This window comes from Pangasianodon hypophthalmus, chromosome 5 (genome assembly GCF_027358585.1).
Source record: "Pangasianodon hypophthalmus isolate fPanHyp1 chromosome 5, fPanHyp1.pri, whole genome shotgun sequence".
Taxonomy (NCBI): Eukaryota; Metazoa; Chordata; class Actinopteri; order Siluriformes; family Pangasiidae; genus Pangasianodon; species Pangasianodon hypophthalmus.
The window spans coordinates 1,963,241-1,978,563 of NC_069714.1; the positions used below are offsets into that span (position 1 = coordinate 1,963,241).

The 15,323-nt window shown below is 35.9% G+C and overlaps 1 protein-coding gene across 4 annotated transcripts; it reads left to right on the forward strand.

Moving 5' to 3' along the window:
• The first annotated feature begins 293 nt into the window (after positions 1-293).
• cldn10b (claudin 10b) lies at positions 294-14,329 on the forward strand. Of its 4 annotated transcripts, none has more exons than XM_026911028.3 (5): positions 294-664; positions 9,998-10,159; positions 10,255-10,336; positions 10,440-10,544; positions 12,128-14,322. In XM_026911028.3, exons 1-5 carry the CDS (start codon positions 451-453, stop codon positions 12,279-12,281), a joined length of 717 nt encoding a protein of 238 aa, XP_026766829.1. In that variant the 5' UTR covers positions 294-450; the 3' UTR covers positions 12,282-14,322. The 4 variants fall into 4 exon arrangements, with proteins under 4 accessions (XP_026766829.1, XP_053090550.1, XP_026766827.1 ...); XM_026911026.3 differs by lacking the exon at positions 294-664 and adding an exon at positions 6,711-7,542 and having other exon boundaries at positions 12,128-14,328; XM_053234575.1 differs by lacking the exon at positions 10,255-10,336.
• Positions 14,330-15,323: the final 994 nt, after the last annotated feature.

Sequence of the window (15,323 nt, forward strand, 5' to 3'; positions counted from 1 at the left end):
GAGTTTTAGCCATGATATTGCATGAAATTTAAATGATGGATTATGAATTTCTGTAATTCACTGTATAACCAGGAACTGTACATCTAGTAATGAACTTTGTCACATGTTTTACACAGACAACATTTTAAGGCTAACCAATTTGTTTAAAAATGTTAATGTTGAACAAATGTTGTAGTCAACCAAACAGCGATGAAGTGACAAAGCAGTACCTCAAACTGAAGGATGATTCTTTTAATGACTAACTGCCAGTTCAGCTTCCATATATGTTTACTCAGGTCCAGCTACTTCTTTTGCTTACTACAGTAAAATTTAGCCAGACCAGATGTCCGCCTGGTGAATTATCACTTAGTAACACACGTCTCTGTTGTAATTCCTTCGCCTCATTGGCATTTTGGAACCTTTGATTTCGGAGGTTTTTGGAATCTTTCCCCAAACATTTTCTTTTAAACAATGTCAGGCAAGCAAATTGTGGCATTATTGGCTGGATTAGGGGGCTTGGGTGCGACCATTGGTGCCACTATGTCTAACGAGTGGAAGACCACAAGCAGGGCTTCATCTGTCATTACAGCCACCTGGGTGTTTCAGGGACTTTGGAAGAACTGTGCTGGAAATGCCATTGGAGCTGTGCATTGCAGGCAGCACCACACCATCTTCAAACTAGAGGGTAAGCTTAAGCCTGTCGTGGATTTTCTACTTAATATCTATGTAAAGTAATAATATTCTTTAAGAAAACTGATTTTACAGAATGCAGGGGGTGGCTTAGTTGTCATATACCTAATTATGAAACAGAAATGTAAACTTATGAACAATAATAATAATAATAATAAACATTTAAGCCACATTTCCTACTACTACTACTACTACTACTAATAATAATAATAATAAGTAAGGGTTTGACAATGCCAGCTTAAAATGTTGCCAGATATGTAGGTTCTTTCTATTAAAATGTTCCAGCTATCATATCAGTTTGGTAAGAAATATTGCTGCACAACTGTGTAAGGTCTCTCCTTAAACAATAGCTTCTGCGGTCATCCCTCATCAAGTTATGAAAAATGTGGGGAAAATATGAGTATTGTGGGTCAGAGAGTGTGAAAACCTCGTAGGGTAGATTGGGTGGAGGAAAAAAAACTCAGTGGAAGAAAAAGCAAGGTGTCTGAAAAAATATATTTATCTTATTATGTACATACATTATTCAAGGCTATCACGAGAAGGGGACTTATTGGTTATATGTGTGTTAAAAAGGTTCCCAAATTATTTAACCTCTTAAACTCTTGGATTATTATTAGGTATAATCTTACAGTATATTATTCAATGACTATAGCAGGGGTTCCCAAACTAGGTGTTGCTTGGTTTACAAATGAGGTCATGAAAGAAGTTTTGAAGCCTTTTTTGGTCAAAATGGGAGTTGCCATTTTTATGAAAATTGGAGCCAGATTCTGCGCGGTAGAGACCTTGGAGCCAGAGTATGCACAAAAGATGCAACTTAAAGTTTAAGTTTGGGTCCTTTACCATTGACTATCATAGGAATGGGTGGGGTTAAAAATTGTACTGCAGTACAGCACTGAGGCACTAGAGGGCCTCAGAGACATTTTGGCTTCACTTATGAATCCCTGTTATGACATCCACTCATATATACAGTCACTTGTCATGACACGCTATTGGCATAGGTCAGCAATAAAATGGACAAATTTCCCTGTTCATCTATCTCTGATTTGAGATGCAACTGATGACAACAATCATGATGGTGGCAGAAAGAGAGACAGAGTTCGTGACTATGGCAGCTTTGGCAGTGTGCTTAGGGTTGTTGTTGGAAGGTGAGCTTCCCGACAGTCTCAAATCTCTGACTGAAACAGGTTTTTAATCTATGATTGCCCTGTATTTGCCCTCAACCCTGACAGTTTCCCAGTGCCTGCTAATAAAAAAATCCACACAACATGATGCTACCTCTACCATGCTTCACTGCAGCGATGGTGTTCTCAGGGTGATGACCAGGGTGTTTAGTTTTCACCAAAAATAGCACTTTGTACCGAAGGCAAAAGGTTAAATTGTTTGTCTCATCAGACCAGAGAACCTTTTTTCCGCATGGTTGCTGAGTTACCACTATGCCTTTTGGAAAATATATATATAGGGCTGCAACATTTAATCAATAAAATCAACAAAATCAATAAAAATGTGTCAGAAAAAAATATTTGGCAATGAATTTCATTATCAGTTAACATTACAACATTATATTACTTTTCCAACAGGGAAAGTCTGGGACATAACTTGTGTTTTCACAAGTTACACAACTGAGTAATATTTTGATTTTTGTAATCATTCATTTATGGGAATGTGGCAATGTCAGTGGAACCACAGTGTATTTTTTTTATCCTACCTTACCCACTTTTCTAGCTGTATCTCATTTATAGTCATATAGATAGACAGATGGATAGACAGATAGATAGATAGATAGTTAGATAGATAGACCTAAATGATTGCAATTCATGAACGCTTTAGACTACAGGCCTAATCATGGTCTCTTTTAAAAGAAAATACTTATGAGTTTTTTGGTCAAGTGAAATCAAGCAGCAATATAACTGAAAATAAAACAACATTATAGAAGCTTAAGTTTATTTTAAAGAAAATACGCTGCACTAAACTTAAATAAAACAAACGGCCCACAGTGTCTGTGCCAGTTAAGAAGCTCTAAATAAGCTATTTTAAAATAGTACATAAACATTTTGTTCTTTTTCCACTCATTTTTTCAACATATGATGAAGATCTGATTCTGCATAGTGTATAATTGCGTAACGCTAGCGGCATAACTAACGCGTTATGGTGGCGTATCATAATCACATCATGATGCAGGCAGTGTTTAAAGTAGTCCAAAATGACGTTTCTACTCATAAGTTTTTTTGTACATGTCAATTTGATGTTATTGTAACTATTTAAATTTAATCAGTACTGAAAAGATGGAATTGGCACAATTATTTTTGCTCAATATATGGGTAGAGGGGCACACAGTCGTCACAAGAGGGCGCAGTTCCAACAACAACAACAAAAAAAACTCTTGTGTGGTGCCCCTCTGTCATTTTGCGGCCTGGTGGTGGTGGTTGATTCAAAGCAAGCTAGTGGTGGCTCAGTGGTTAAGGCTTTGAATTACAGTGTAATGTTTCCATTATTAAAAGCCATTGTATGGGAATGCATAAGTTTTTTCCATGTACAGGTTCTCCATCCTCACTGAATTTCAAACAAATATCAAACGCTGAGCCAACTTTACTGAGGTCAATTCGCCTTCAAAATGTTACTTTGAGGCCAATCCAACCTCATGTTTACACTGAATAGATTCAAATCTGTAACATAAACTATGTGTAGGTTGTGTGAATCATGACTCAAACACACAAATGCAGAACACATGTACCGAATCAGATAGTACTCAGACACAAACAATTTACATGGCTGTTATTCTTCTGTTATAAATATTCACTCTGTGTTGGATACAAAATGTCATTCCCCTTATTGTACTCAGTTAGTTTACTCTCTACCAGTTGGGATGTATACATGAGCATTTTTTATTCTGATTAAATAATCAGCTTGTTAAAAGCTGCGTGTAAATGCAGTTATTGAGAGGCGAGAATGTAAACACTGAAAATCTCCTCAAATCAACTTGATTCGAACAATGCAGGTGTGTTAACCGAACTTAATAATATATAATATTATATGTAGTAATCTACCTTAAATTGTGTCCTCATCATGTCCAAATTTGTTTAAATGTCTTGGAAATATGTAGCTAGCTTGTTGTCTTGGTGATTAGTTTAGCTAGCTGTTCTATGTATCTAATCTCGTGAATGCAGACTGCTAGCTAAATTAATTAAAAAAAAAAAAAACAGTATTCTATTCCAATGTGTAATTTGCATTTCATGTTATTCAAATATTTTGCACTAGCACATTTCGGACACTGGGATGGTGTGAGATTTTTTTCATTTCATAACAATTCTGTAATTATTTGTCTTACGAAATCTAAACGAAACAGCAACCTCCTCCCCGATCACTATCAGAGTTCCACCCCTTTCGAAATTCCACTTTAATCCCTGATTATGATTCATTAATAATTATGATAATACTATTATTATGATAAACTTTAATCACATCTATCTCTCATGAAGTTCTTCCGCTTGGCTACAAGTGTGACAAATGTTCAAAATGTTTGCAAGCACAGGCTCCATCTCTGTAAATTACGCTGGCAATTTGGTGCTACCTGGAGGTGAAATGCTATCACTCTGATATCTATTACAGTTGTTTCCATTTTAAACATCTCTTATGTAGCCTTCAAATATACTGAAAGCTCTGTTTTGTAAATACTTTTGAATGTAAATTCAGAGTTTTTGATTTGAGATGATGAAGCAGTCACAGACAGCGGAAAGTTTTAAAGAGAAAATCGCTAAACGTTTTACATTTTGACTTGGAAGCCAAACAGACAGGGAGGTTTTGGCTTTGACGTGCCATCTACTGGATGTAGTTTTTAATCCTCCATTACATACATAAGATAGGCGGGCGAGTATGTGAACAATGCCACGCACATTGCCGCTGCTTCTGCCCGCTCACACAAAGTCAAGTATTAACCTAAGACTGTCTATATACAGTCATATCACACCACCCCAGCATGGATTATTTTCCTATAAACAACACAACACTTCTCACTATTGTGGTGAATCAGTGCAAGAAATATTCCTTTGGTTTTTTTAATCACTTATGTTTACACGTCTGTTACTAACATAATAAAATGTTCAAATGTTACACAATTCCTAAATAAATCTAGCATATAGGGTTATCAAGCTTGGGGTTGCAGAAAGTTCATAATGTCTGTCCATTTAGGGTTGTTTGCCCAAAGAAACCCCTGGACTAAGAAAACCTGATCAGGTCTATAATAAGGGGCAGGCAAAGGAAAAGAAGTTACATGTGTCTGTGAGAGACGGAGAGAGGAAAGAGGAGGTGTGTGTGCACAGAGAGTGTGTGTATACTGTATGTGTGTCTGTGTGTGTGAAGCTAAAGCTTGAGATCCAGTCCCCTTCGAACGGCAAGGCAACTTTTTTGTTTTTTTACCGAAGAGTTTGAGATCAAAAGATGAAAGAGATGATAGATCAGCATTTCAGCTTTTACTTCCTGATATGAAGTCCTTTGTTGTGTTGGCAGTGTGTTTTGGGTCATTTTCTTGCTTCCTGATGAGGTTCCTCCTAATTAGATTGAATTAATTTCTCTGTAAATTGGCAGACAGAATGTTTCTGTAGAATTCTGAAGTCATTCTACTGCTACCATCAGGAGTTACATCATCAATAAAAATTAGTGAGCCTGTTCCAGAAGCAGACATGCAAGCCCAAGCCATGACACTACCTCCACCATGCTTGACCAGTGATCTCATATGTTTTGTATCATGACCAGATCCTTTCCTTCTCCACACTTTGGCCTTTCCATCACTGTGGTGGAAGTTAATCTCTGTTCCAGAACTTTTGTGGCTCGTGTCTGTATTTCTTTGCTAATTCCAATCTGGCCTTCTGATTCTTACTGCTGATGAATGGTTTGCATCTTGTGGTATGGCCTCTATATTTCTGCTCTCAAAGTCTTTTTCAAACAGTGGATTGTGATACCTTCACCCCTGCCATGTAGAAGTTGGTGACTCATTGTTCTGCCCATTGTATCAAACGCCTTGCTTGATTTGGCAGTCAGATAACGCCTCCCAAAGACAACAGAGTCGAGGAATCATTTCTTAGCTTTACTGTTGAACATGGAATAACGTAAAACTGCAAAACAACAAAATAAAGACTTATAAGTGTGCAAAGCCAATAATATGTTAATCACATAAGCATGACAAAGGCTCTTTACAAAGTGCATAGCTAGCATCAGGTCTATCAGAAACAGATTGTACAATTAACGCAATATTAAAAAATATAATATTAACATCTGGCATATAAGATATGACAAATTAAAGTAAACATGCAAAAGAATTATAATGTGGGAGTGTCCTCCTACCGAATGTGCCTTCGGATCAACTTAAATCAAGGAACAATAACAGCCACAGCCACATGCTCTTCCTTGCTACTGCTGAAACCCTGGCTCACACTTGTGATGTCATCATATTAGGACCCAGCAACATTATATGCAGTACTTAACCTTGAACAGAAGGGGGCACTTAACTGCAATTTTTATTAGACTAAACGCAGAATGTTTGTATAGAACAGCACACTCATGTTTTTGAGTATTTCTTCACAGTTCTTGCAAAGTTTCTGTCATCAACTGGTGTTGTTTTTCTTGGCTGACCTGTTCAATGTGTGGTTGTTAGTCTCCCATAGACAGCTCTCTGTTCTTCATTAGAGTTTATTCTTTTTAACAACAAATGCAATCTTCACAGGTGAAACCCAGGTCTCAGACCAAGAGTAGATATTCAGAGCTATTAACACCTTTCAGTCACATGTTCCAATATTTTTGATCACATGAAAAATGGGTGGGTCCAAACAAAAGGTGCCATGTTCTAAGTTGTTTAACACATCTAGATGTAAATATCAGGAAATGAAAGCAGAGATTCTGATCTATTGTTTCATATGTATCTTTTTTATCTCAAACCCAAAAGTCTTCAATTTATAGCAAAAACAAAAGAATTGGCCTTGCTGTTCCAATACTTTTGGAGGGGACTGTATGTGGTCGCACCCTTTGGTATGTGGAACAGGAGAACAGGAGGGAGAATCCACATGAATTGGAATGCCAGAGATATAAACAATAACGAATGTTCTGATAACAAAATAATCCTCTAGAAACGCATTATACTTTGGTTATACACACAAGGTCTGTATCTTTTGACTTTTATTTCTCAGTCTTTAAAGAACCATACAAGAGTCTAGCAAAAAGCTCTGGTGTTTGTTCTGGTTCAGTCAGTTTTCTTGTTTGCACTTTATTTCCTACTATTCTCAAAATGGGGAATGGGCATTACTCATGAAATTTGTTTTTACAGGGTGAATACCGTGTAATGTGTTTTGTCATTAGTGTGTAAGGAGTTTGCAAAAAAAGTGAGTTTTGGTTATTGAGAAACATTTGAAACATTTGTGTATATATCTTTAATAGTCTCTTAGCCATAAGCAGTTATCTACATACCACAGTCACATAATGTCCTAAGGGGGCAGAAGGAGCCATTTGTTCTAAGACTGTGACGAGTGAGGCCAAAACCCTCCCTAAAGTGTAGCCAGTGTATGACTAATTACCCTTCCATATTTAACCTGGGTTATCCTGGACTACCTGTGCGAGGACCCTGTGAAGCACTTCTCCAAACACATAGGCTTGGGCGTAAAGAAACAATGGGTAAAATGGCAATAGAAATAGCAGCATTTCTTGTAGCCACAGCAGGCTGGGTGCTGGTATCTTCCACTTTACCAACAGACTACTGGAAAGTGTCTTCAAATGATGGCACGGTAATTACTACAGCCACCTTCTGGTGCAACCTCTGGAAGGTTTGTGTGACCGATTCTACTGGAGTTTCCAACTGCAAAGATTTTCCTTCCATGCTCGCCTTAGAAGGTCAGATTGCTCTTTTTCCCCTGAAATACTGTGTTGTATGAGTGAAAGAGAATGTGTGTGTATGTATGTGTGTGTGTTAATGAAAGAGGAATGTAGAGAATATTTTTCTTCTAGAATGACTACGAAATTGAAATTTACCCAAAAATATCAATGCTTAAAAATGATGAAATGAAGATAAAAATGAACAAGAAAATGGATGCGGTTAACAACAGGATTCATTTATCATTTGCATTTATCACTGCATTTTTCAAGGTCAGCTGTGAATTAACTGTCCATTAATAAACACTCAGCCCAGACCTCCTGGAAAAAAATCTGATTCATTTTCCACTCCTGAGAAATGACCCTACTTATTAACATGGTGAGGTTAAAAGAACTGTTCCTGAAGCAGGTCTTTGAATGACACCAATTCATCAGGAGCCCAAATAATATATAGCAGTTCCAAGAGGTAATCATCTATGACTTCCAGATATGTGAAGTAGAGGTGGAAAAACAAAGGGTGTAAAATCCAGTGGCCCAAAACAAATGTGGCTTTGTCTGAGATCAACCAAGGCTTGTCAACTTTCAAGCTTTAATGGCTCAGAAAGAAGCTGTCAATTTTTAAGTAATAGCTAAGAACCATGTTTAATTAGGCGAGAATTGCTCAACATTACATTACATGTCACTACTGTAGTATGTGTACTATTTTTTTAATAAAAAAAAACTGTTATGTCTTGAGAATATAAAGACTGTTAGATATCAGGTAAAAATGTAAGAACAGATGTACTTTACATTAGTGAACAATGGTCTTGGACTTTAGAAGACGCTCAGGCTTTACACTCAAACTTGGTGTATGGTCTAAATTAAGTTTTAATGAAACTATGCAAAATGTAAAAAAAAAAAAGCCTGCTAATAAGGGAAGTTTTGTAGAAGGAGGTAACATTTAGGGAAGAAAATACCTTTTGTCGTTTCTTTCTTTTTTTAATGCCTTCATCTCTAGGTGGCGGAGGCATTATGTCTTTGAGTTGTCTGTCCATATATGCATCCATGCGTCCATCCGAGATTCTTGTTAGAATGATATCTCAAGGACGAATGGTTGAATGTTTGTAGTATTTATGGCAGTATCATTGTAACCAGCAGATGGACTGATTCAAACAGTTGGAATTGATCCAAACAGTGTCAAGAAGGTCAAATGTCTGAAATAGTTTTTCTTAGCTTTCTTTCTGTTTGTCATATGTCATATGTATGTTACATACACATTCATGTTCAGGAACTCAAAACTCATTTTCTGGCTATCTACGCATTTTGCCATCAGTCCGTCCATCTGTCTGAGATTCTCATTAGCATGATAACTCCAGAATGAATGGCTGAATGTTTGTAGGATTTATTGGTTACTAGCGGATGAATTGGTTACATTTTGGAATTGATCCAACAGGGTCAAACCTGCTCAAAACGAGCTGATAGACTACAGGGTTACTCTAAAAAAATCACTAGATAGCAGCCTATAGTCAAGTCAAGTGTGAGACCCTCTCAACTTACTTTTCTATGACTGTGTCATTATTAATACTGTCCTGCCCCACCAAAATCTATGGTCATGAGCCGCTGCTGCCTGGCAACCACCTAATTGTGGAATAAACTAAAAAAAAAAAAAAAAGCTAGATGCCATAGCCACCCTCTACAGCTACTGTGGGAGAGCTGCAACAAGTGTATCCTTGGCTGCCATTACTAATACAAGAAAAGCTCAAAGTTCAAAGTGACATTAAATTGAACATTTAGATACAAAAACATCAGTGATAATGTCAATTACGCATTTGACACATGACACACAGCACAGTATTGGACACACCTTTGGGTTTTGGATGAGAAATTCTGAGAAATTCTATGAGAAATTTGTACAAATTCTAACAAATAAGAATGGTATTGTTAGGTTTAGTCTGATTTTGTACAAATAAAATAATAAAAAAAGGTAAAAATACTAAATCTCTCTCTAAACCTAACCACGTTGTGTCATCTCATACGACTTGTTAATTGTGATTTTGCATATGTGAGACATTATTACAGTCACACTACATAGAAATCAGCATTCAGCACAAAACTATAAACACAGTGTTATATATAACAAAATTGCACAAAGAAAGACAAAGCACTGGTTATACTGAGTATCTTGACCATACTGACAGCAATTTATTGCAATCGCAGAAACTATTCTAATATATAAGCCAACATCCCTAATGCATGGACATTTTGGACATTGGGAGAAAACTGGCAAACCAGGAAGAAACCTATGCAAACATAGGGAGAACATGCGAAACTACACACAGATAGTAACCCAAGCTCAGGTTCGAACCCCGGATCCTGAATGCTGACAACTGTGCTGCCCTTATTCGTGCTTTGCTTTGATTCATTTATAATTTGATGTTGCATTAACTATGATAATGTAGTATTTTCAAAATAGTTTTATTGAAATATTTTGTGATAGGTTACATCCAGGTGTGCAGAGGCCTGATGATCGCAGCCGTGTGTCTTGGTTTCTTTGCAACTGCCTGTGCTCTGGTGGGAATGAAGTGCACCAAAATCGGAGGAAGTGATCAACTCAAAGCCCGGATTGCATGCTTTTCTGGACTTCAGTATTTTATCGGTGGTGTGTAATCTTTTCTTTGCATCTCCTGTGTCTGTGCTCTGCTGGCTTGATGAGTTGAAACTCTTCTCAGGTAAACTAAACTTCTGTAATTACAGGTCTCTGCTCTTTGACTGCCTGCTCGCTGTATGCCCACAGGATCATGTCTGAATTTTTTGACCCCTTGTTTGTGGAACAAAAGTATGTTCCTGATCATTCGACATGAGACAGAAGAGATATTGTGACATGAATTCACTTGAGGTGACACAGAAGGATTGAGAATAACTAGTTTGTTTCTTCTCAGGTATGAACTGGGGGCAGCCCTGTTCATTGGTTGGGCGGGATCGGCCCTGTGCATTTTGGGAGGGCTTGTGTTCTTCTTGTCACTGTTTGATGGCTTCAGCAAAAGGTAATAAGGAGGAAACAAACAGGTGTTGCCTCGCTGTGTGCATTACACATGAAAATTGTAAATTTGGCAGGTTAACTTCCTTTAAATGTACCTATTTTTTGTTGCCCACAAAGCAACTCATATATCTTTTGTTTCACATTATTACCTTTGACACAAAAAAAAAACAACTTAGAACATGGCACCTTTGGTGGCAGACCACCCAATTTTTAGGTGAAAAGTATTGTAACAGTCTTAAAGTAAATTAAGGTAAATAACACTTGATATTCTCTTGCAAATCCCTTTTCTTGCAGTAACTGCACCAAGCTGGTGACCCACTGACATCACCAAACTCTTGCATTCTTCTTTTGTGATGCTTTTCCAGGCTTGTACCACAGCTTCTTTCAGTTGTTGTTTGTTTTGGGTGGTTTTGGGTGGTTTCTCCCTTCAGTCTTTTCTTCAGGAGGTGAAATGCTCCTCAACTGTTGATTGAATTGCCAGTCTAAAACCTTCCATGATGAAGTCCTTTGTTGTGATGGCAGTGTGTTTTGGGTCATTGTCTTGCTGCATGATGCATTTCTCTGTAAATTGGAAGACATATTGTTTCTGTAGACTTCTGAATTCATTCTGCTGCTACCACCATGAGTTACATCATCAATAAAGATTAGTGAGCCTATACCAGGAACAGCCATGCAAGCCCAAGCCATGACACTACCTCCACCATGCTTGACCAATGAGCTCGTATGTTTTGGATCATCAGCAAATTTTTTCTTTCTTCACATTTTAGTAGAGGTTAATCTCTGTTCCAGAACTTTTGTGGCTCATCTCTGTATTTCTGTGTGAATTCCAATCTGATCTTCTGACTCTTACTGCTGATGAGTGATTTGCATCTTGTGGTATAGCCTCAATATTTCTGCTCTTGAAGTCTTCTTTGAATAGTGGATTGTGATATCTTCACTGCTACCATGTGGAGGTTGTTGGTGATATCACTGACTGTTGTTTTTGTGTTTTTGTTCACAGCTCTCACAACTTTTCTCTCATCAACTGCTGTTGTTTTCCTTGGCTGACTTATTTGATGTCTGGTTGTTGGCACACCAGTGGTTTCTTTCATTTTCAGGACATTCCAACTTCTTGTATTGGCTATGCTCAATGCTTTGATCGATTTCCCCTCTTTACTCTACTTCAAAATGGCTTGCTTTTCTCCCATACACAGCTCTCTGGTCTGCATGTTGGTTTATCCTTTTTAACAACAAATGCAGTCTTCGCAGGTGAAACTCAGGGCTCAAACAAAGAGTAGACATTCAGAGCTATTAAATATTAAAACATTCAGTCTAGCACCTGGGCAACAAGAAACCAATCAGTCACCTGTTCCAATATTTTTGATCTCTTGAAAAAAGGGAGGGTTCAAACAAAAAGGTGCCATGTTCTAAGTTGTTTATCACAGATCAGAAATTCTGAAATTCTGATCTATCGTCTCATATTCATCTTTTGATCTCAAAACAAATGACTTCAGTGTATAACAAAAAAGAAAAGAAAAAAGAATTGACCTTGCCATTCCAATACAAAATAATTCTTAAGGTTTACTAAAGTGTTGCTTTCTTCCACAGCTCAAGTAACGCTGACAGGAGACGATATATCTATAGGGCATCCACTTATGTTTCTAGTCCTGAGAAGGCACAAAACCATTCAACCAATGGCAGAAGGCCCCCGACAGAATACAGTAGCACCTCGAAAAATTTTGATAAAAATGCCTATGTATGATGTACACAAAAGAAAAAAACAGCCACATTTCCATTGTCACAACCATTCTGGTGGAGAGTTGATGTATTATAACAAGAAAACAGATGGTTAATGGACATTATCCTCAAAACCCAGTTTAGGTTTTTTCTATTCAATAGAAAACATTCTCCAATGTCACATCATCCTGGTAGGCATCACAACTGAATACAGCAATGAAATTTATAACATTACATCGTAAACATTAAGAAATTACAACCACATACTTGGTAAATAAATAAATCAATAAATAAGCTTAGATATTTGACGTGTTTACAAGTTAAAAAAATATTAAATGATCAAATATTCTACTTTCTCCCCACTTTACAGTTAAGTTATTATATGGAATATATAAGACAGGTTTGCAAGATATTGAAAACAAAATGTTTTGAAAAGTAAACTGTTTAGTAATTTATTGCTGGTAATATTTATTCATTTTTACATTCAATTTGCAGAATGTACTCTATTTATTTATGGAGTCGCAGGACTGATTTAAACCCAGACATGTTCGTTGTCCATGAACCTACACAGTTATCTGAAGAAACACTTTAGATTAAAGATTGAAAGAGTATCTTGAAGTGAGCCCCTAATTCCTCAGCTGAGCTTTTATAGAAAACTGTGTACTTCCTGCATTACTGTAATTACAGATTTTTTCAGTTTATCTTGTCAAATATCATGCCAGAAGTGGTTGTTGTGGCTGTTGTGTAAAATTCTGGGAAATTTTGGGAAGACTTTGAGTAGAAAGAGATGTTGATCTGACAAAGAGTGCAGTTGTGATTTTGCAATATTTTTGGTATACATATGTAATATGTAAGTTGTTCCCAGTGCCAAAATAATAATAATAATAATAATAATAATAATAATAATAATAATAATAATAATAAATCTGTTTATACTTTCTTGCTTTTTTTCATCTTCAAGTTGTACAGTTTTGTTGTTTCTGTTGTTATTACATTATTAATATCATTATATTTTAGATTCAAAATTGTAGTAATACTTTACATGAAAGGCTCCATTTTAATAATATATTATGCTCTTAACAAGTAATCAATTACCGTTAATTAATATATTTATTCAACTATTCATCAAGCTTAATTATTACTTAGTAGTAGATTAAGTATTTCGTCATGGGTTATTGAGTAATTGAAATTTTAGTTTAGCGGTAAACTATCAAAGTATGACAAACCTTTTAAATATATATTGAAATAGTCTTTCTGAACTAGAATAATACATTTTTGGGTTACTTTTTCTATAACAATACTTTATTAAATAATTTGGCATACGTTAGTATTTCATTTAAAAGAATAAATTTAGTGAAGATATTTTATTCACTAATAACATTCGTCATTGACTTAACTACATTTTTTTTTCGTCTGCTTTCCAGGCAAGTTTTCACAAACTCTACATATTCTATGATTTAAAGTCTGTGCCATATTAATAATTTACAATTTAAAACACCCATACGATTATCCATATTTGATATGTACTTCATAGGCTTAGGAAAATTATTATCCTTATAATGTGCATGTTACTATTAATATAGTAGTAGAGCAAGGATGTCTTATGGAATGAAGAGTATAAATTTGTGATATTTCATTCCTAAATGTACCAGTTTGTCTAACAGCACAGCTGGCAATGGCTTTGTTGTGACTTGGGATGCAATTTAACCAATTTTGCAGGTAAAGCCATGCTTTCGACATAATTGAAACGATATGAAATCATGTGCACATGTAAAAGCCGTACATCATTGTGCTTGGAAGAATTCAGTAAAGTACTACTACAGTTTTGCCTTTTATTATTAATGAATTATTAACGAATTATATTTTTTTGTAATTATACTGTATATGGTGTTATTTGCAATAAAAACAAAGCATCCAACAAAGGAGTCAACATTTTTTTAGCGCGAGTGCAACTTTAGAAAACAACACCACACTGTCAGAGTGTCCATACCTGCATAACAAATCCAAAACTCTCTCAAGCTCCTCTGGCCCGTGAATGATTTGTGACCTGTTTACTACTTTACTACTAAAAAAAACCATGACCAGTAGACCTTAAACTCTGTGTTTATATATTCAGTTCATTTATTTTCCATCTGTTTTTTATTAACTTTTCTTAAGCTGTGAAAAGTAGCTTAAATATGCATTCTACAGTGTCAGTTTGGGGTCATTGGCATGCACTGTGAAAATAAACTAAAGTTACAAAACACTGTTTTCATAAACTATGTGGGGATTTATTCCCTAACCATGTGATATTGTATATATTTATTGGCACATCTAGCAATTCTAATTAAAAAAAGTCCATTAAAACAATATTTATATTTTTTAACCAACATATTGTACACTAATATAGTATGTCAGTAACTGACACTTACTTCAAGTTCAATATATAAATATATGAAAAACTGATATGCGTTTAATGATACTGTATTATACATTATGCATGTATAATAACATATATTAGACTATTAGTTATATATGATTTGCACAAATTCCCATATAATATCACTGTCAATATGCAATTTGATGGCACATTTTAAAAATAATTATCTATAATTATACAATAAAAAGGTTTTAAATTTTTTAAGTTGAGTTTTCAAGGCAGCACTACATGCTTGGCTCTGAAGGTCAATTGAAGGAAATGATCTGGGGTCAAATAGCTTGCAAGATGACACATTTGCCAACTTTAGCAACAGTGACTCTAGTTAATGATCAGCAGCCGAAGATATCTGGCCCATTACTTGGAAAAGCTACCCATTAGGTCCATTCATAACACGTCACTTAAAATAGAATGTTTTGACATGTAAACAGTTTCAGTTGCCTTACTGTTGTAATTTAAGTTTGTGTTACATTTCTCAGACAGTATAGCAGGAAAACTAATAGATTTGCTGTACAGACAGCTTAAGCAAACTAATTTCAGGGAGATTACACATACACTGTATCTGCTTGTTTTATTTAGAATGTGCATTTGCTCTGCAAAGTTGTACATATAACTGAATCCACCTTTCAGTATTCTTTTTCCTACTTTCAC